Here is a 21230-nt window from a genome sequence, read left to right as displayed (position 1 = left end):
AAAATATTTAGCTTGGCCCATGTCTGGTTTGGGTTTGAGCTTGTCTCATCAGTGGAACCTAAAACGGGACAGGGGCGAGGGAGACACCTCTACATGCATCATCTTCCGATTCACAAAACCACAATAAATGTCATTGTTCAATGGTCCCCATCTCTCTCTGGAATAGTTATACATTAACTGTTTCCATTATTGTGAGGGCTTAATCACAACTTTAGTTTATGTCATGGTTTTATTTTGTGAAGCATTGCAAACACAGTGCTTCACCCTATTCTTCCAGCTGTGAGATTTTTTATGGGTTTTCTCTGGTTCTTGGCGCTTTGTCTGGACACATCTGGTAATTCTCATAGTGCACTACTCAATTCAAGTTTTTGCATGGGGCCGCCTTGTATGATGTTTGTTTTCCGATTTCTCAGGTTATGGTGACAAATTGAGGGTGTAGTGCCTATCAAAACATCCCCTAACGCAATTTGGTCCCTTGGCACAACTATCCAGAGCTGTCAATCAATCACGAGCCTAGGGAATCTCCAAGTGTCAGATTAAATTTCATTAAACTGGTGAGGGGAAAAACCACAAAACCAATACATTCAGCTTTCATCTTAGACTTCGTTTACATTATTTATTTACATTACTGGGGTTGTCAGAGGGTAATCCTGTTGAGTTGGTTGAAAAGAATTACCTCATGGTGAAAGTATTTGTTGGCAGAGAGAGAGCTGTTGCTGAAACAGGGTGGATGTTCATGTTTTGCGTTTGAGGATCAAATATGCAGGATTTCTTTACAATAATGCCCGTCAAAGATGGTATTTCGACCTGACATTGGAGTATTATGTAGGCGGTAATATTGCGCTTCCGTTCTTTGGAACTCAAGGGTTGGGTAACCCATAAAAATGCTGCTGTTTATCAAGTTTACCTCTTCAGTTGGTGAGTAGCCGATATGTTTTCTCTTTCTCTATGCTTTCAGCATGTTCCCTAACGATGGCATAATGTATGAGAGATCTAGAGAAACTTCATTACCCACAACACTTTGTTTTATAGTTGAACAGGCAATGATATGCAATTTTGATGAAGACATAGCTAACATACTTTGTTGTTCAACTGTATTTTTCAGCAAGGTTTACTCGTGTGTTTTGGTTTGTAGACATCACATTATGCATTTGAATGCATGTCAATTAACATCAAATTGTGTAGCCGAGTAAATTAGCCTTATCAGCACACTGCCTCATAAATATTTATGAAATCTCCGTTTTGGCTATAAGCCAGCTGTGTAATGTATCGATGATCTATACAACCACAGCATTCCAACTGATGATTTCTAAATGCCCCCCTTACCTTTTCAGCTACTACCATGCTCCAGCTGTCTCTGATGGTATGCTTACAATCCATCACTGACTCCCAGTCCCTGTTCCAGACTACACACCCCTCGTACAAGAAGGGCCACAACATCACCATCCATTCCTCCCAGCTGGTGTGTAGTCTACCCGGCCCTCAGGGGCCCGGTGGCAACCCAGGGGCCCCTGGATCTCCAGGGACAATGGGCTCCATGGGTATCCCAGGGAAGGATGGCCTGGATGGGGGGGATGGAGAGAAGGGGGAGAGGGGTGACAGAGGTAAGCATGATGGAGAGAAGGGGGAGAGGGGTGACGGGTACGCAGGGGTGGGGAGAAGGGGGAGAGGGGTGACAGGTACGCAGGGGTGGGGAGAAGGGGGAGAGGGGTGACAGGTACTCAGGGGTGGAGAGAAGGGGGAGAGGGGTGACAGGTACACAGGGGTAAGGAGAAGGGGGAGAGAAGGGGGAGAGGGGTGACAGGTACACAGGGGTAAGGAGAAGGGGGAGAGGGGTGACAGGTACACAGGGGTGGAGAGAAGGGGGAGAGAAGGGGGAGAGGGGTGACAGAGGTAAGAAGCATAATGGAAGCATCCAGGTAGTAGCCTGGCCTGGGTCTGAAACGGAGTACTGTGGTACAACTCAAGGCTGAGTTAGTTAGCCCACTGAGCTGAAGCCTTCAGTATAGGCATTACCTGTTAGTTAGCCCACTGAGCTGAAGCCTTCAGTATAGGCATTACCTGTTAGTTAGCCCACTGAGCTGAAGCCTACAGTATAGGCATTACCTGTTAGTTAGCCCACTGAGCTGAAGCCTACAGTATAGGCATTACCTGTTAGTTAGCCCACTGAGCTGAAGCCTACAGTATAGGCATTACCTGTTAGTTAGCCCACTGAGCTGAAGCCTAGAGGCATTACATTTGGGAGCTAACATGAGTCTTTAGGTCTCAGGTAAGGTTGCGTGTCACGCTAAACACTTCACCACTCTTGTAGTCCTTGATATTGCTTCCTGTGTTAGCTAAAATGTTGTGTTCCTATGCAGTACACTGTATTGTGAGCTGTCTGGTGTGAATATATGAATGTGAATTAGCCATGATCTGTCTCTGTCTCTTTCTAATCTTTAGGTGAACAGGGCAGGCCCGGGAACCCAGGTAAACCCGGGGTTAAAGGTCGTGAGGGCGTGGTGGGTAAGCATGGACCCCGAGGGCTGAAGGGCCCGCGTGGGGCCCCAGGTCTGGCCGGACTGGGGGGCATCAAGGGGGAGATGGGGGACGCGGGTGAGACAGGGGCTCCTGGGGGCTGTAACTGCGGCACCAACTCAGCCCGCTCCGCATTCTCTGTAGCTATGACCAAGAGTTACCCCAAAGAGCGTCTCCCGATCCGGTTCAAACGTATTCTACTGAACGAGGGGAACCACTACAACGCCACGACCGGGAAGTTTGTCTGCTCTGTCCCGGGAGTCTACTACTTCACTTATGACATCACACTGGCCAACAAGCACTTGGCGATCGGGCTGGTGCACAACGGGCAGTACAAGATCAAGACGTTTGACGCCAACACTGGGAACCACGATGTGGCGTCCGGTTCCACGGTTCTCCGGTTAGAGCGTCAGGACCAGGTTTGGCTGCAGATCTTCTACTCAGAACAGAATGGGCTGTTCTATGACCCGTTCTGGACAGATAGTCTGTTTACCGGGTTCCTGATCTACGCAGACCAGGAGTATGTGAACGAGGCGGACAGGAAAGCCAATGAGGATTCATCGCCTTCATCCTGATGGGTTGAACTAAGATGGCACCAGTTTTTGCTTCCTTGCCCATTTGGGAAGAAAATGATGTCTGTTAGTTATCATTGCAATCATAGCTCAGCCTATTTATACTCAGTTTTGGTCAATGATAAAATGTTCTCTAAAAAAGTGAATTTGTAAAGGCCTACTGTATTATCTTTGCATATTATTGAAAAAGCTAAGCCCTACATTGACACCAGGTGGCACTGAGTCATCTGTTGCCCAGCTAGTATTTATAAACGGAATTGCAGTGCATGTTATGGCTGATTGGATTGTTAATGGTGGAGGGAAATGAGTGAAAGGATTTTATTTTCAGAATTTTTGGTGCTGTTTATATTCAGCAATAAGGAGATGTTCCCACATGCAACTATCCCTCTCTGTTAAAATTGTTTATTTTGTGTTATAAATCATATTATAGTACATTTTACAGTGTGTTAAAGGAAAACGTTTTGTACACACGTCACTTGAGAAAGTTGATAAAGTCATTTGCAATAAAACTTGATTTAATCATCTCTACAGTACTATCCGTTTTTTAAATGCCAGCTTTTGTGAAGTTTTTCATATCTAAGAGAGACGTGTTTAATTTAATTTAAATCAATTAGAGAAAGAGTTATTGGCGTAATCAGCCCATTTTAGTCACGGGTTTCTGGACTACATTTCCCATCTCACACTCGGTGTTTCGCGTATGCAGGTTCACGAGCTCCTCGTAGACAGCAGCTGGGGCAGCTAACCACTTTGTTGAACGGGAACCCGTTGGAAAGAGACTGCCGGATAAAAAAATCGTTGGAAAAGTGGAAACAGACGAGAAAATTGCGGAATTAAACTGCTCTGAAGCATTGTTACTTTGTCAACTGAATAACGGAAACCGTCATCGCTTTTCGCCGGTACGGAGGATAGTACAAAACTTCTCAAAGAGGAATTCTCTCATTCAGGATGTCGGAGTGAAACAAAGAGGTCTGGGGGCATTCATGTCGGAGAGGGTGAGCGGCACATGCGATCATGGACATTTTGCGAATTTTAAAGTTTATTAAATGTGTGTATGAATGATTTAATGCTGGCAATAGTCAGGTGCGATCTTTGTCTAAGTTTGAGGTATAGGCCTATAAATAAGAGAATTAGAACCGCAAGAGCTGTCTACTTTTCTGTTAAAAACACTGTTGGAGAAACTCTCGTCTCGTGGTGTTGACACCGCTGAATGAGAGAGAAACAGTCTTCACAAATGTTCCCATTATCAACGTATTGTTTTTTTTTCTCTTAGCAGATTTGTGGTTAGGCCTACAAAAAAGTTACTTTGTTACCCCAGTGCTATAATTCCCCATCATTTTTTCCACTGCAGGGGGCATTTAAATCACACCCACATGCATGGGGGAATGCAGTGCAGTACCATAGCCCAATATTGGACTAAAGGAGCCTAACGTCACTCCTTAGTCCAAGGACCTTCCATTTTTCTGTTTAAAGGGCGAATTGGTTCTGAAAGCCAAAACTCAATCAAATATTCAAGCCAAACGTAAATCAATTCTCAATTGCGGGTACGGTTCTAGAAACATAAATCCCTGTACTTTCATATCACATCAAAATCATTTAACAAATGCAAAATGCACACTTAGTGTACACGGGTTTAACCGTTTTTTAACACAGTTGCAGCCAACAGTATTTTTCAGTGACACGTTTGTGGCGTCTGTCTTCCGTTTACAAACAGGTTCGGAGATGCAGATAGCTATTTAGCACAGGTAGTCCACTCGCTCTTCCGTCTGTTTTCCGTAAACAAGTGCTGTAACATGGAAATATGGCCGTGTGGGAACCCTAACCCTGTAAAGGTGTGTATCAATTTTAACATTTTTAAAAAATATATATATATTTCTCGCAGATATGAAAGATAAGATCCTTGTGCTTCCAGAACCGTACAGCAAGCGATGCGGGCTAATGTTCAGACAGAGCGTCACTGCTCTTAACAAAATGACCCTTGATGCGTATTGCAGTGGAACTGAGAGTCATGATCAAGGGCTATGCGGTGCCAGTGACCAATGTTTACTGAACACATGGAGGAAATGAACTCAATTAAATGTTTAAGCTTACAAAACAGCAGCCGACTATTTTCAATAGTTTCCCAGAATTTTGCATTGTAAACATTTCGAAAGGCTATTGGATGTGTTTTATTATTTAAGTGGTTTATTTGATTAAATGCTGATCGTTAACAGCAATCGATTTCAATTGATCGCTTAATTAATATCAAAGGCATGTCACTTCCCCCCCATAACCCACTCATCTCTAATATTTGATTTGTTATAAATTCATAGTGAAAATGAATAGATTTTTTTGTTGTTGCTAGAAATCAACACTTATTTGTTCATTGGCTGGAACTTCATCTCTCTTATACAATATATTTTTAATCACCTGTATGAATAAAGGATATTACAATTTTGTTTAAACAACTTATTCCATAAGTCCTTGTCCTTTGATATCAAATACTTTAAGTTGTGATCAGACACCAACAACCATAACAGGATGTCTCTTGACTTAGCCCATATTTCTGTGTGTCTGCAGGGTTGAACTTCATCCTTGTGGCCTTCTCTGAATGGGAAAGATGGAAAGGGAGTTACAATGGTGGAAAGGACAGCTAGCAGGGGATATCCATCAGTCCCTCCGCATCAAGGTAAGACCAGCCAGTCATAGAATCAGAATTAATAGAGTTTAGAATTAATAGAATTCTGAATTCCGATTCTATGAATCCAGTTATCTGGGTCTCTTTGGTTCATTCCCTGAGTTCCACTTTCCTCTTATCATCAACTAATGTGATAAGAATCTCAACTGCATGGTGAAGTGTGTATTTTGGGGATGTTCTCAATGCCAAGGAGAAAGCTTGGTGGCCTGCAGTTCACCTGTGCTTAAATGTAGCTTAACCTAAACGGCAACTAATCTAGGTAGCCTAGCGGTTAAGAGCGTTGGGCCAGTAACTGAAAGGTTGCTGGTTCGAATCCCTGAGCCGACTAGGTGAAAAATCTGCCATCGTGCCCTTGCGCAAGGCACTTAACCCTAATTACATTATATTTTAGTAATTTAGCAGACGCGACTTACAGGAGCAATTAGGGTTAAGTGCCTTGCTCAAGGGCACATCGACAGATTTTTCACCTAGTCGGCTTGGGGATTAGAACCAGCGACCTTTCGGTTTCTGGCACAACGCTCTTAACCACTAAGCTACCTGCCACCCCTGTATGTCTCTCTGGATAAGAGCGTCTGCTCAATGGCTTAAATGTAAAATGTATGTTTTCTTGTTCACGTACTGTAGTGCATTGGTGACTTGATAGCCCCTCCTCAAATGTTATATTTAGCTATATTCTATATAGTGTAGTTAATGCTGGCAGATATAATTACATGACTGGCATCTATTTGAAAGTGATCTAATTTAGATGACACAGAAGGGTTGAGGCTCAATTGGCTGCTGCAGTAATTAGGCAAACCTCCAGTGTGATGTTATATATTTTTTTTACTGTGTGGCCTGTTAATGGCAGCATCTGTCACTGGACTGCAGTCTCCTTATAGGGAGCAACAAGAATATCACAGCTAATTTGATTCTTTATAGGAGGGACAATATGGAGTAGGGGTTTGTGCGTGTCTACGCGCACGTCACGTGTAGGGGGAGTATTTGGATAGTAGATAGCACTGTTGCAAGCAGCTGCCCCCCGCTCTGTTACAACCGGGCAGTCTCATCACAAGTCATTCACTTAGCCTACCCCACAGTCACTTTATTTACTCATGTCTGACTCACTATGAGTTGGAAGTCTGTAACCAGGGGGTATGAAGTCTGTAACCAGGGGGTATGAAGTCTGTAACCAGGGGGTATGAAGTCTGTAACCAGGGGGTATGAAGTCTGTAACCAGGGGCTATGTAGATTAGGCCCTCCCTTCTGGTTTATTCTGACTCCGCCAACCCTTTTTAACCAATCTGCAGACCACGGACAGAAAGTCTGTGTAAAAAGCAATTGTGCTGATGTAAGTTCTCCAGTGTCTTTAAAAGCCAAAACAATGCCCCAGACATTAACCCTCGCTCTAAATACCTGTAGTCCTTCAGCAGGCTAGTCTGCTCCTCTCTGCATCCAAAGCCCCCTTGCCTTCCACTGCATTTATTACACTGCGGTTCCCCACAATTGGCCCAGCGTCGTCCGTGTTTGGCCGTCATTGTAAATAAGAATTTGTTCTTAACTGACTTGCCTAGATAAATAAATGTTAAATAAAATTAAATAAAAACAATGCCCCCCCCCCCCCCCCAGACAGACAGATGGACCAGAGACAAGGAGGGGGGTGGAGAACTCAAGGCGTGGGTAGTGTTTATGGGGGTGTCTGTGTGCAAGTTTTAACACTGTTTATATTACCCTTTAGCTTCCTATCACCATTGTTTCTGTATCGCCTACATACAACAAACTCAACAGACAATTGATAAACTCACAGATTTAAATATGTGAGGCACATGTGTGCCATAGATTTTGGTCTTCAGTATGTTGGACATGCTGACAGGCACCGCAGCGTCACTCTTCATCAACCTACAGCAAGTCAGTATCCAGTAAAGATTAGGTTTACGGGTGGGACAGTGTTTGTTGTTTGGACAACCCTTAGGGAAGGGAAGTAGGCTTTCTCTGTCTCCGCTGTTGTCAACAATAGTAACCTGTGTTTTCAGTATGGGGTGGATGTTTCTGGTGTGCCTCTAGCAGCAAACCACAAACGGGTACAGCACTACCTAAAGAGATTAATCCACCCCTACTCAGTCTGATATTAAATAAATCCACATTATAAAGCCTATTTGTGGCATGAAGAAGAAACATGCCCCTTACCCACCATGGGGGAACCCTGTCCCCCTTACCCACCATGAGGGGTACCCATTCCACCTCCTCTTACCCACCATGGGGGAACACTGTCCCCCTTACCCACCATGGGGTACCCTGTCCCCCTCCTCTTACCCACCATGAGGGGTACCCATTCCCCCTCTTACCCACCATGGGGAACCCTGTCCCCCTCCTCTTACCCACCATGGGGTACCCTGTCCCCCTCCTCTTACCCACCATGAGGGGTACCCATTCCCCCTCTTACCCACCATGGGGTACCCTGTCCCCCTCCTCTTACCCACCATGGGGAACCCTGTCCCCCTCCTCTTACCCACCATGGGGAACCCTGTCCCCCTCCTCTTACCCACCATGGGGAACCCTGTCCCCCTCCTCTTACCCACCATGGGGAACCCTGTCCCCCTCCTCTTACCCACCATGAGGGGTACCCATTCCCCCTCTTACCCACCATGGGGTACCCTGTCCCCCTCCTCTTACCCACCATGAGGGGTACCCATTCCCCCTCTTACCCACCATGGGGTACCCTGTCCCCCTCCTCTTACCCACCATGAGGGGTACCCATTCCCCCTCTTACCCACCATGGGGAACACTGTCCCCCTCCTCTTACCCACCATGGGGTACCCTGTCCCCCTCCTCTTACCCACCATGAGGGGTACCCATTCCCCCTCCTCTTACCCACCATGGGGAACCCTGTCCCCCTCCTCTTACCCACCATGGGGAACCCTGTCCCCCTCCTCTTACCCACCATGGGGAACCCTGTCCCCCTCCTCTTACCCACCATGGGGAACCCTGTCCCCCTCCTCTTACCCACCATGGGGAACCCTGTCCCCCTCCTCTTACCCACCATGGGGAACCCTGTCCCCCTCCTCTTACCCACCATGGGGAACCCTGTCCCCCTCCTCTTACCAATAACAAGTGGTGCAACGGAGGAAACGTACAGGAACTTGCGGGCTGCTGCTCTTCTGACTTGGAATACTTGGTCATCAAATGTTGCCCTTTTTACCTTCCGAGATAGTTTTTAGGGATTATCGGCATGGCTGTGTACATCCCGATCTCAATGATCTTAATTGTGACACTGAACAAACTGGACACCGCGTACCCGGAGGCAGCATTCATTGTAGCGGAAGACTTGAAAAGCGGAAAAGTGAACCGTGCTCCCGAATTACTATCAACACATTGACTGTCCAACTCGCAGAGATTTTATGCTGGACCAATGCTATGCGCCTTCTCCTGTCCTCCTTTCGGCAAATCTGACAAGGACTCCATTTTGCTCCTCCCCTCCTACAAACAAAGACTCGAGAGGGACGTTCCGGTGGTCACATCTGTACAACACTAGTCTGACCAATCGGAATCCATGCTCTAAGACTGTTTTGATCACATGAACTGGAATATGTTCCGTGTCGCCTCTGGGGATAACATCAATAAATACGCCGACTCAGTCACCGGATTCATAAAAAAAAATGCATAGATGTGATACTGACTGCAATCGCCATTGCACTGCACACTGCCCTCACACAGCTGAACGCACCATTGGGGGTGCACACTGCCTGCCCTCCAGGACACCTACAACACCAGGTGTTGCAGGAAGGCCATGAAGATCATCAGGGACCCCAGCCACCCGAGCCATGGCCTGTTCTCCCCGCTTCCATCACTAAGACACAGGCAGTCCAGGAGCATCATGGCTAAACCTGACTGGCCAATAGCTTCTACCCCCAGTCCATCAGGCTGCTGAATAGCCACCACTAGAATAACCACCCGCTGCTCCCTCTCTGGACATCCCCTCCCCCCAACAGGCTACTACCCTGCCCCCACCCCAATGGACATTTATCATGCTGAATAGCCCACCACTACTTCTTACAGCCACCACTACTTCCTGTCCCCCTCCTCTCACCCACCATGGGGAACCCTGTCCCCCTCCTCTCACCCCCTCCCTGTCCCCCTGCTGACCTAAATTGAAATGTCTGAAATGTAGAATTGGGTTCTCTGTGGAAATGTACTGTGTAGGCCTGTACTGTAGTTTTAGTGTCAGACATGGCCATCCAGGACCTCTATACCAGGCGGTGTCAGAGGAAGGCCTTAAAAATGATCAAAGACTCCAGCCACCCTAGTCATAGACTGTTCTCTCTGCTACCGCACGGCAAGCGGTACCGGAGCGCCAAGTCTAGGTCCAAAAGGCTTCTTAACAGCTTCTACCCCCAATCCATAAGGCTCCCCAACAGCTAATCATGGCTACCCGGACTATTTGCACTGCCCCCCCAACCCCACCCCCACCCCCATCTTTTACGCTGCTGCTACTGTTAATTATTTATGCATAGTCACTTTAACTCTACCCACATGTACAATATACCTCAATTACCTCGACTAACCGGTGCCCCCGCACATTGACTCTGTACCGGTACCCCCTGTATATAGCCTCCCTACTGTTATTTTATTTTACTGCTGCTCTTTAATTATTAGCTATATTTTATTTTTTACTTATCAATTTTTTTTTACTTACCACCTTTTCTTAACTGTGTTGTTGGTTAAGGGCTTGTAATTAAGCATTTCGCTGTAATGTCTACACCTGTTGTATTCGGCGCATGTGGCAAATAAAATGTGATTTGATGTTTGTGTGTTAACCTATATTATATAAATTCTCTCATTCTCCACCTCATTCTCCACCTTCTCTCTTCCCTCTAATTCTACCTCTCCTTCCCTCTTCCTCTCCCTCTAGGAGTTGAAGCTGCCCGTGTACCGGGCCCACTCCCCTCAGATAGGGATGCGTCGGTACTTTGCAGACCTGCTGGCCATACTGTCTAACCGCTACCAGCTGTGCCCTACAGCCAGACACCTGGCCGTCTACCTACTGGACCTGTTCATGGACCACTACGACGTAGCCGTCAAACAGCTCTACGTCATCGCTCTGTCCTGCCTGCTCCTCGCCAGTAAGTACCATGAGGCTTTACAGAATTAAAGCTCTGTCATTTTCTTTCAGCTGACACGGTGGAATTCAAATAAAATTGTATTGGTCACATACACATATTTAGCAGATGTTATGTCGGGTGTAGCGAAATGCTTGTGTTCCTAGCTCCAACAGTGCAGTAGTATCTAACAATTCACAACAATACACACAAATCTAAAAGTAAACTAATTGAATTAAGAAATAAATAAATATTAGCAATGTGGGAGTGGCATTGACTAATATACAGTAGAATAGAATATATACATTTACATTTTACATTTTAGTCATTTAGCAGATATACATATGAAAGGAGGAAGGCAGTATGTAAACATTATTAAAGTGACCAGTGATTCTATGTATATAGGGCAGCAGCCTCTAAGGTGCAGGGTTGCGTAACTGGGTGGTAGCCGGCTAGTGATGGCTAGGGCTGTTTTGGTGACCGTATTACCGCCACACCGGCAGTCACGAGTCATGAAGGCAGTCAAATTTCACGTGACGTTTAGTCACGGTAATTAGGCTTTTCCAAGCTCTGATGCTGCTGCTGGTCATTAGTAGCCTACCAAACTTGCTAACTACCTGGTACTCAGCATTTGATTGTCCCTTTTTTAATTACTCTGACATCAATGCAAATGTATTTGAAAATCTAATCAAACACTTCATGAGAGCCCATGAGCTCATGTTGCGCAACATTTCTATAGGCTATACAATAGCGCAGGAAAACAGAGTGATGGCCTCTATTAAAAAGATGAGGATCCCATCAGCTTTCTATAGGCTAGGCCTTTATGTAATATATAATAATTAAAAATAAATAATAATATGCCATTTAGCAGACCCTTTTATCCAAAGCGACTTACAGTCATGTGCGCATACATTTTTACGTATGGGTGGTCCCAGGGATCGAACCCACTACCCTGGCGTTACAAGCGCCATGCTCTACCAATTGAGCTACAGATATTATATTATATTAAGCACATTGCTTATATTTACAACAGGAGTATAGCCTACCTGGCTGGCATGAAAATAAACCACGGGGAAAAGCGTCCTCCATTCGCTATTTAAGTGCATAGATTACATGTATTGTTTCCCGCTGCACCTGTTTCGATACAGGTGCATGGTAACGGTCCATTCTAAATCAATATTAGCTTATCACTTGTGAATTATATATTATCACTTGTGAATGATGCCCAGCATAAGAAACAATGCCTTTTTTTTGCGACTTGTTTGAATCATAGTCGCACACCTCATGTAGCCTAATCCATAGGCCTATATTTTTTTTATAGGGTTTTTATCACAACTAAAGTGGCCAAATAACTTTTTTAAATTAAGCACATTCATCCACTTTACAAGGGGTGTAGAGCCTAACTGGCATACATAAGCAGCGCGTGAGTTTCAAGTTTGGGGAAGATGATTTTCACTGTAAAAATTCACCTTTTATAATAAAAGCATGAAATGCATATTTGCATTTGTGGTCACTTTTGATAATGTTTTTTTTTCCTGCTAATGGAACATTCACATTGCTGCTCTTATAATGTAAAGAAATAGCTTATCAACATTTTAAGCTAAATGTTCTGATCTGTTGCGTCAGCCTCATTGTGTAAAAAAGGTTTTTTGATGATAGTGGTTGTATTAATTTGGGATCTATCACGTCCCACAACTGTTCCAGACTATGTTTGGAATATTTATTTCTCACGCAGAATGGAATAGGTTAACCTTTGTACTATGGGGGATAGTAGATTGACATAGGCCAGTGCTTTTGCTGTTCGTTAGGCCTACTCATCTTGTTGGCTGACGAAAAGTAAATGTGGACAGTTCTTCCAATATCTTCAATATGCACCTTGGAATTGGATAAGGACACGCGCAGTTGCGTCCCCGATGTGTCTGTCTTCACTTGTAGCCTGTGAGAAAGACCTGATCACGTGACGGAGAGCCATTTGAGTGAGATGCGCTTCGGATTTCACAGCACGCTCAGGGAGAAGGGCACAATGCAGCACTCTGGGCTGCAAAAGGCATGGATTTTTTTAGGGTACATTACGGCCACAAGGGGGATGCTGCCGTGAAATTCGAGGCGTTATCAAGTGCTTGTCAAATTGTGAATGAGTGACTTGGAGTGTGTACAGCCTGTGCAAAAAACAAAGCAGAGCTCATGCCTTTTCAAGCGACTTTTTTCAAATCATCATAAGTCTCATCATGCAGCCTTACAATGTATTCAAAATCAAAAAAACATATAGCCCAACGTTTGTAGAACAACTAAAGTTACATTAATAACTCTAAGCATATAGGAATACCTATTTCTTTGTTAACCGCTCAACTCAGAATAGCCACATGTGCGCACTCCCTCAAATCGTTTGGAGAAAATATCCTTTCTATTTTATTCAGCTTTGTTCAATTGTATTCTTCATACTATAAAATAATGCCACGGAATTATAAGCACGTCTTGTCTGCTAAATGAACTGGTGTAGCCCACAGCCATTTGGCATAGCCACATCAGGACCTTACATAAGGACAACTCAGAGTATGCTATTATGTTCTTCTGAAATAGACTAAATTATCTTCATATCATGCTTCTTTAGACCTGTCTAAAATAAATAATGGATTTATTGTGATGGTGTAGGCTATATTACATGGATTTATTAGACTTTTTTAAATGTAGATGTTCCAAAGATCTGCATCAGTGGCTTGTAGGCTATGTGTGGAAGTCAGGAAATGCTGAATGTGTTTTATGTTAATTAACGGTCAATTACCGTGAGACAGGCAGTTATTTAAAAAGAAAAATTATTTGACAAATTGTGCCGAATACAACAGTGAAATGCTTACTTACAAGCCTTTAACCAACAATGCAGTTTTTAAGAAAGAATAACAAAAAAAAAAAAAAAAAAATACAATATAAAATAATACGAAATAAAAGTAACAAATAATTAAAGAGCAGCAGTAAAAATAACAATAGCGAGGCTATATACAGGGGGTACCGGTACCGAGTCAATGTGCGGGGGCACCGGTTAGTCGAGGTAATTGGGGTAATTTGTACATGTAGGTAGAGTTATTAAAGTGACTATGCCTAGATAATAAACAGAGAGTAGCAGCAGCATAAAAGAGGGGTGGGGGGGCAATGCAAATAGTCTGGGTAGCCATTTGATTAGATGTTCAGGAGTCTTATGGCTTGGGGGTAGAAGCTGTTTAGAAGCCTTTTGGACCTAGACTTGGCGCTCCGGTACCGCTTGCCGTGCGGTAGCAGAGAGAACAGTCTATGACTAGGGTGGCTGGAGTCTTTGACTATTTTTTGGTCCTTCCTCTGACACCGCCTGGTATAGAGGTCCTGGATGGCAGGAAGCTTGGCCCCAATGATTTACTGGGCCGTACGCACTACCCTCTGTAGTGCCTTGCGGTCGGAGGCCGAGCAGTTGCCATACCAGGCAGTGATGCAACCAGTCAGGATGCTCTCGATGGTGCAGCTGTAGAACCGTTTGAGGATCTGAGGACCCATGCCAAATCTTTTCAGTGTCCTTAGGGGGAATAGGTTTTGTCGTGCCCTCTTCATGACTGTCTTGGTGTGCTTGGACCATGTTAGTTTGTTGGTGATGTGGACACCAAGGAACTTGAAGCTCTCAACCTGCTCCACTACTGCCCTGTCGATGAGAATGGGGGCGTGCTCGGCCCTCTTCTTTTTCCTGTAGTCCACAATCATCTCCTTTGTCTTGGTCACGTTGAGGGAGAGGTTGTTGTCCTGGTACCACACGGCCAGGTCTCTGACCACCTCCCTATAGGCTGTCTCGTCGTTGTCGGTGATCAGGCCTACCACTGTTGTGTCATCGGCAAACTTAATGATGGTGTTGGAGTCGTGCTTGGCCATGCAGTCATGAGTGAACTGGGAGTACAGGAGGGGACTGAGCAAGCACCCCTGAGGGGCCCCCGTGTTGAGGATCAGCGTGGCGGATGTGTTGTTACCTACCCTTTCTACCTGGGGGAGGCCCGTCAGGAAGTCCAGGATCCAGTTGCAGAGGGAGGTGTTTAGTCCCAGGGTCCTTAGCTTAGTGATGAGCTATGGTGTTTAATGCTGAGCTGTAGTCAATGAATAGCATTCTCACATAGGTGTTCCTTTTGTCCAGGTGTGAAAGGGCAGTGTGGAGCGCAATAGAGATTGCTTCATCTGTGGATCTGTTGGGGCGATATGCAAATTGGAGTGGGTCTAGGGTTTCTGGGATAATGGTGTTGATGTGAGCCATGACCAGCCTTTCAATGCACTTCATGGTTACAGACGTGAGTGCTACCGGTCGGTAGTCATTTAGGCAGGTTACCTAAGTGTTCTTGGGCACAGGGACTGTGGTGGTCTGCTTGAAACATGTTGGTATTACAGACTCAAACAGGGTGAGGTTGAAAATGTCAGTGAAGACACTTGCCAGTTGGTCAGCACAAGCTCTGAGTACACGTCCTGGTAATCCGTCTGGCCCTGCGGCCTTGTGAATGTTGACCTGTTTAAAAGTCTTACTCACATCGGCTACGGAGAGCGTGATCACACAGTCATCCGGAACAGCTGATGCGCTCATGCATGTTTCAGTGTTACTTGCCTCGACGCGAGCATAGAAGAAATTTAGCTCGTCTGGTAGGCTCGTGTCACTGGGCAGCTCGCGGCTGTGCTTCCCTTTGTAGTCTGTAATAGTTTGCAAGCCCTGCCACATCCGACGAGCGTCGGAGCCGGTTTAGTTCAATCACCGGCTGACGCAATTTCGTGACCGCCATAGCCCTAGTGATGGCTATATAACATTCTGACGGCCCGGAGATAGAAGCTGTTTTTCAGTCTCTCGGTACCAGCTTCGATGCACCTGTACTGACCTTCGCCTTCTGGATGATAGCGGGGTGAACAGGCCGTGGCTCAGGTGGTTGATGTCCTTGATGATATTTTTTGGCCTTCCTGTGACATCGGGTGCTGTAGGTATCCTGGAGGGAAGACGGTGTGCCCCCAGTGATGCGTTGGGCAGACCGCACCACCCTCTGGAGAGCCCTGCGGTTGTGGGCGATGCAGTTGCCGTAGCAGTAGGGGCGTGCTCCGTCTGCTGTTTCCTGAAGTCCACGATCAGCTCAGATCAGTTATTTTCCTGGCACCATTCCGCCAGGGCCCTCACCTCCTCCCTGTAGGCTATCTGGTCATTGTTGGTAATCAGGTCTACTACTGTTGTGTCATCTGCAAACTTGATGATTGAGTTGGAGGCGTGCGTGGCCACGAAGTCATGGGTGAACAGGGAGTACAGGAGGGGGCTGAGCACGCACCCTTGTGGGGCCCCTGTGTTGAGGATCAGCGCAGTGTAGGTGTTGTTTCCTACCTTCACCCCCTTGGGGTGGCCCGTCAGGAAGTCCAGGACCCAGTTGCACAGGGCGGGGTTCAGACCCAGGGCCCCGAGCTTAATGATGAGCTTGGAGGGTACTATTTTACATTTACATTTTAGGCATTTAGCAGACGCTCTTATCCAGAGCGACTTACAGTTAGAGAGTGCATACATTTTTCATACTGGCCCCCCGTGGGAATCGAACCCACAACCCTGGCAAGCACCATGCTCTACCAACTGAGCTACAGGAGGGCCAGGTGTTGAAGGCTGAGCTGTAGTCAATGAACAGCATTCTTACATAGGTATTCCTCTTGTCCAGATGGGATAGGGCAGTGTGATGGCGATTGTATCGTCTGTGGACTTATTGGGGTGGTAAGCAAATTGAAGTGGGTCTAGGGTGACAGGTAAGGTGGAGGGGATATGATCCTTAACTAGCCTCTCAAAGCACTTCATGATGACAGAAGTGAGTGCTATGGGGCGATAGTCATTTAGTTCAGTTACCTTTGCTTTCTTGGGTACAGGAACAATGGTGGACATCTTGAAGCAAGTGGGGACAGCAGACTGGGATAGGGAGAGATTGAATATGTCCATAAACACTCCTGCTAGCTGGTCTGCGCATGCTCTGAGGGAATAACTACACTGTTTGTATTCAACTGTATTTCCAGTCACCTTGCCATGGTTAAATGCGGTGGTTTGCGCTTTCAGTTTTGCGCGCAAATGCTGCCATCTATCCACGGTTTCTGGTTTGGGTAGGTTTGAATAGTCACAGTGGGAACAACATCCCCTATACACTTCCTGATGAACTCAGTCACCATTTCCGTGTATACGTCAATGTTATTCTCAGAGGCTACCCGGAACATATCCCAGTCCGCATGATAAAAACAATCTTGAAGCATGGATTCCGATTGGTCAGACCAGCGTTGAATAGACCTTAGCACGGGTACTTCCTGTTTGAGTTTCTACCTATAGGAAGGGAGGAGCAAAATAGAGTCGTGATCTGATTTGCCGAAGGGAGGGCGGGGAGGGCCTTGTAGGCATCCCGGAAGGGGGAGTATTAGTGGTCGAGTGTTTTTTCCTGCACGAGTACTACAGTCAATGTGTTGATAGAACTTCGGTAGCGTTTTCCTCCAATTTGCTTTATTAAAATCCCCAGCTACAATAAATGCGGCCTCAGGATATGCGGTTTCCAGTTTGCATAAAGTCCAGTGTAGTTCCTTGAGGGCCGTCGTGGTATCGGCTTGCTGTGACTATAACTGAAGAGAATTCTCTTGGGAGGTAATACGGTCGGCATTTGATTGAGGTATTCTAGGTTGGGTGAACAAAAGGACTTGAGATTCTGTATGTTATCACAATCACACCATGAGGGGTTAATCATGAAACACACACCACCACCTTTCTTCTTCCTGGAGAGTTCTTTATTCCTGTCTGCGCTATGTACTGAGAACCCAGCTGGCTGTATGGAAGGGGACAGTGTATGCGGAGAGAGCCATGATTCCGTGAAACCGAGTATGTTACAGTCCCTGAGGTGTCTCTGGAAGGAGATCCTCGTCCTGAGCTTGTCTACTTTATTGTCCAGAGACTGAACATTAGTGAGTAATGTACTCTGAAGCGGTGGGTGGCGTGCACGCCTCCTGAGTCGGACTAGAAGTCCACTCCGAATACCTCTTCTCCGCCGGTGGCGTCTTGGAGCAGCATCTGGGATAAGTTAAATTGCCCTCGGGGGTAAGAAACAAAGGATCCAATTCTCTGGAAAGTCATATTCCTGGTCGTAATGCTGGTGAGTGACCGCCGCTCTGATATTCAAAAGTTATTTCCGGCTGTATGTAATAACACAAACGTTCTGGGCTAATAATGTAAGAAATAACACACAAAAAAACAAAATACTGCAAAGTTGCTTAGGAGCTAGAAGCAGAGCTGCAATGTCTGTTGGCGCCATCTTGTTCCCACAGCATGTTATTGAACCTTCACTACATGTGTCATAATGTTTCAAAAAAACTGTCATGAATGGTTATAAGATATGTAAAAACTGTGCTATTACACACAGCCTAACCCTCTCAGTTCCCATCCAGTACCTTTTTAGTGATAATTTACTCCAGTTTCCAGACGATGGCTGGCTGGAAACCGTATATCATTTGTGGTGCTGTGGCTTTTCACCCAGTCTGTCTGTGACTTTATGAGGATTAGCCTACACAGCAAAGCGTATGAAACCCACTAGAGCAGGAATAAAGACGTAAAAGGAAACTTGGACCTGGGTTTTGTCAGATAGCTGATTGTGATCTTGGAGTCAGATTATACCATGATCTAGGCTTCTACTGCTGTTACTATGTAGCCTAGTTTGTGTAGGAGTAGTTGCTATAAGTGCGTGTGGTGATTAACGGCTAGTCTGTGAGTCTGTACATTAACACCACACAGAGCATCATGGGTAATTACACTAATGATGGCGTCAAATTGGGAGTCTGGGACGTGGCCTGCTCCCTGGGAGACGTGTGTGTGGCGTTTTTAGGGGGAGCTCGTAGAGTTCATTGGAAGACTAAATGAAAATATATAGACCAGAGGATTCTCTTACTAGACGAATTAAGCCTTTTTATGGAATCTTTTGATTGAGTCTTTCAGTGAGAGAACAGAGTCAAACTCTTCTCTTAGCTGCCTCCCTCCCCCACCTGTTAGGTTCCTCTAGGGATCAGCTCTGTGTGATTGATGAAGGCTTGAAAGGCCTGTTTGATTCAAGGTTGTCCTGGTTGGGTTTGCTGTTTTAATCTCCTGAGGTGCTGGAATCTGGCCTAATTAAGTAACTGAACTTCTCTGGCTGGTTGGTTGGTTGTTCAGTACTCGGGTCCCCCTGGGTTTCAGGTCTGATGCCCGCTCTGCTCTGGGCTCGTTCTGTGTGTCCCAAATGGCACCCTATTCCCTATATAGTGCACTACTTTTGACCCAAAAGGGTGCACTATATAGGGAATAGGGTTGTTGTTTGGTACTTAGCCTTTGAAAGGCACACATCGTCTTTGTTAAAATTCCACGGGCTTCCGCACTGGGTTAATTAATCGCTACCTCCATTGTGCCTCTCAACAGTCAGCACATAATCCTGTTAGCCTATAGGTAATATCGCTCTCTGGTCTCTCTCCTCCACCTCTCTCTCTCCCTGTGTTTGAACTATGTGTGTAATCTATTGATGTGTGTGTGTGTTTTCATAGACATTCACAGAAAGCAAGGTAAAGAAAAATGGTGGTATTTTTGTTCATTTGTGAGAGGAAGGAAATCTTCTTCCCCCTCAGAACCACAGGGACAGGAGACCTATTGTATAAAGTCCTTCTGCACATTTAACATCCTTTCACCAAAGCCTTTTCCTAAAGGAATCCTTACCCTTCGAATTGTCGGATCATTTCAATGGTGCTCGTAGATGCCAAAAGTCTGGACCCCATTGGCCCAGGTCAAAGGTAGTGCGCTACATGGTGTCCGCGTCACCAACGAACAATCATGGTCCAAACACACCGAGACAGTCGTGAAGAGGGCACGATAACGCCTTTTCCCCCTCAGGAGACTGAAAAGACTTGGCATGGGTCCCCAGATCCTCAAAACGTTCTACAGCTGCACCATCGAGAGCATCCTGACTGGTTGCATCACCGCCTGGTATGGCGACTGCTCAGCATCTGACCGTAAGGCACTACAGATGGTAGTGCGTACAGCCCAGTACATCACTGGGGCCGAGCTTCCTGCCATCCAGGACCTCTATACCAGGTGGTGTCAGAGGAAGGACCAAAAAAAAATCGAAGTCTCCAGCCACCCTAGTCATAGACTGTTCTCTCTGCTACCGCACGGCAAGCGGTACCGTAGCGCCCAGTCTAGGTACAAAAGGCTTCTAAACAGCTTCTAACCCCAAGCCTGAATCAAATGGCCACCCGGACTATTTGCATTGACCCCCCCCCCCTTTGCTTTTACACTGCTGCTACTCGCTGTTTATTTTCTATGCATAGTCACTTTAGCCCTATGTACATTTTACCTCGACTAACCTGTACCCCCGCACATTGACTCGGTACCGGTACCCCCTGTATATAGCCTCATTATTGTTATGTTTTGGTTTTTGGTTTTGTTTATATAGTAAATGGTTTCTTAACTCTATTTTCTTAACTGCATTGTTGGTTAAGGGCTTGTAAGTAAGCATTTCACGGTAAAGTCTACACCTGTTGTATTTGGCGCATGTGACAAATAACATTTGATTTGATTATATAGGGAATAGTGTTCCATTTAGGATGCACATTGTGTGTGATCTCATGCCCAGTGGCCCAGTGACTTCAACATTACTCTTCCTGGTATCCCTCTCTTCTGTCATTGAAGTCGGACCACTGCTCTGCATAGCAGCTATTTGTCCTCACTAATGAAATCATAGACTTGTGACTCATTCTCTCTCTCTCTTTTTCTCTCTTTTTCTCTCTCTCTCTCTTTTTCTCTCTCTCTCTCTCTCTCTCTCTCTCTCTCTCTCTCTCTCTCTCTCTCTCTCTCTCTCTCTCTCTCTCTCTCTCTCTTTTTCTCTCTCTCTCTCTTCTCTCTCTCTCTCTCTCTCTCTCTCTCTCTCTCTCTCTCTCTCTCTCTCTCTCTCTCTCTCTCTCTCTCTCTCTCTCTCTCTCTCTCTCTCTCTCTCTCTCTCTCTTCTCTCTCTCTCTCTCTCTCTCTCTCTCTCTCTCTCTCTCTCTCTCTCTCTCTCTCCTCTCTCTCCCCCCCCCCCCCCCCCCGAGTCACTCAGTGAGTTTGGCTCTGTGTTTTATTTTTTTCTCCCAGTGTAGTCGTCTCTCCATTTAAACAGTCTGTTGCATGATGAGGTCAGAAGTGGCGTCTTTCCAGTAGATATACAGCATTATGTTCATGCAATCTCATTGAGCTCAGGTCATGTGTTTCTGCAACATTGTATTGGTGTGGTGTATCCATCTGTTCCCCCTCAATGAGCGCAGATGGCTGCTGACATTTTAGTTCTAAGCTGTGTGTTATTTTGTATGTGTCCCATGCTGCTGTCCTGCTACATGGAGCCTAGTAGCTGGAACCAC

General features: G+C 45.8%; 2 protein-coding genes across 2 annotated transcripts in view; both read left to right on the top strand.

Moving 5' to 3' along the window:
- Positions 1–700: 700 nt before the first annotated feature.
- On the top strand, positions 701–3613 carry LOC311105199 (uncharacterized protein). The gene is made up of 3 exons (XM_084147254.1): positions 701–918; positions 1335–1604; positions 2443–3613. Exons 1-3 carry the CDS (start codon positions 885–887, stop codon positions 3090–3092), a joined length of 954 nt encoding a protein of 317 aa, XP_084003380.1. The 5' UTR covers positions 701–884; the 3' UTR covers positions 3093–3613.
- Positions 3614–3865: 252 nt separating this feature from the next.
- The window catches only part of LOC311105195 (cyclin-J-like), a 35914-nt gene continuing 18549 nt past the window's right edge, over positions 3866–21230 (top strand). The window contains exons 1-3 of the mRNA XM_084147251.1: positions 3866–4081; positions 5646–5754; positions 10649–10859. Coding sequence (XP_084003377.1) covers positions 5677–5754; positions 10649–10859 — 289 coding nt within the window. The 5' untranslated portion in view covers positions 3866–4081; positions 5646–5676. The remainder of the gene's footprint in view (positions 4082–5645; positions 5755–10648; positions 10860–21230) is intronic.

This window comes from Coregonus lavaretus, assembly GCF_964263955.1.
Source record: "Coregonus lavaretus genome assembly, chromosome: 29".
NCBI lineage: Eukaryota > Metazoa > Chordata > Actinopteri > Salmoniformes > Salmonidae > Coregonus > Coregonus lavaretus.
This window is presented reverse-complemented; position numbering and strand designations above follow the sequence as displayed.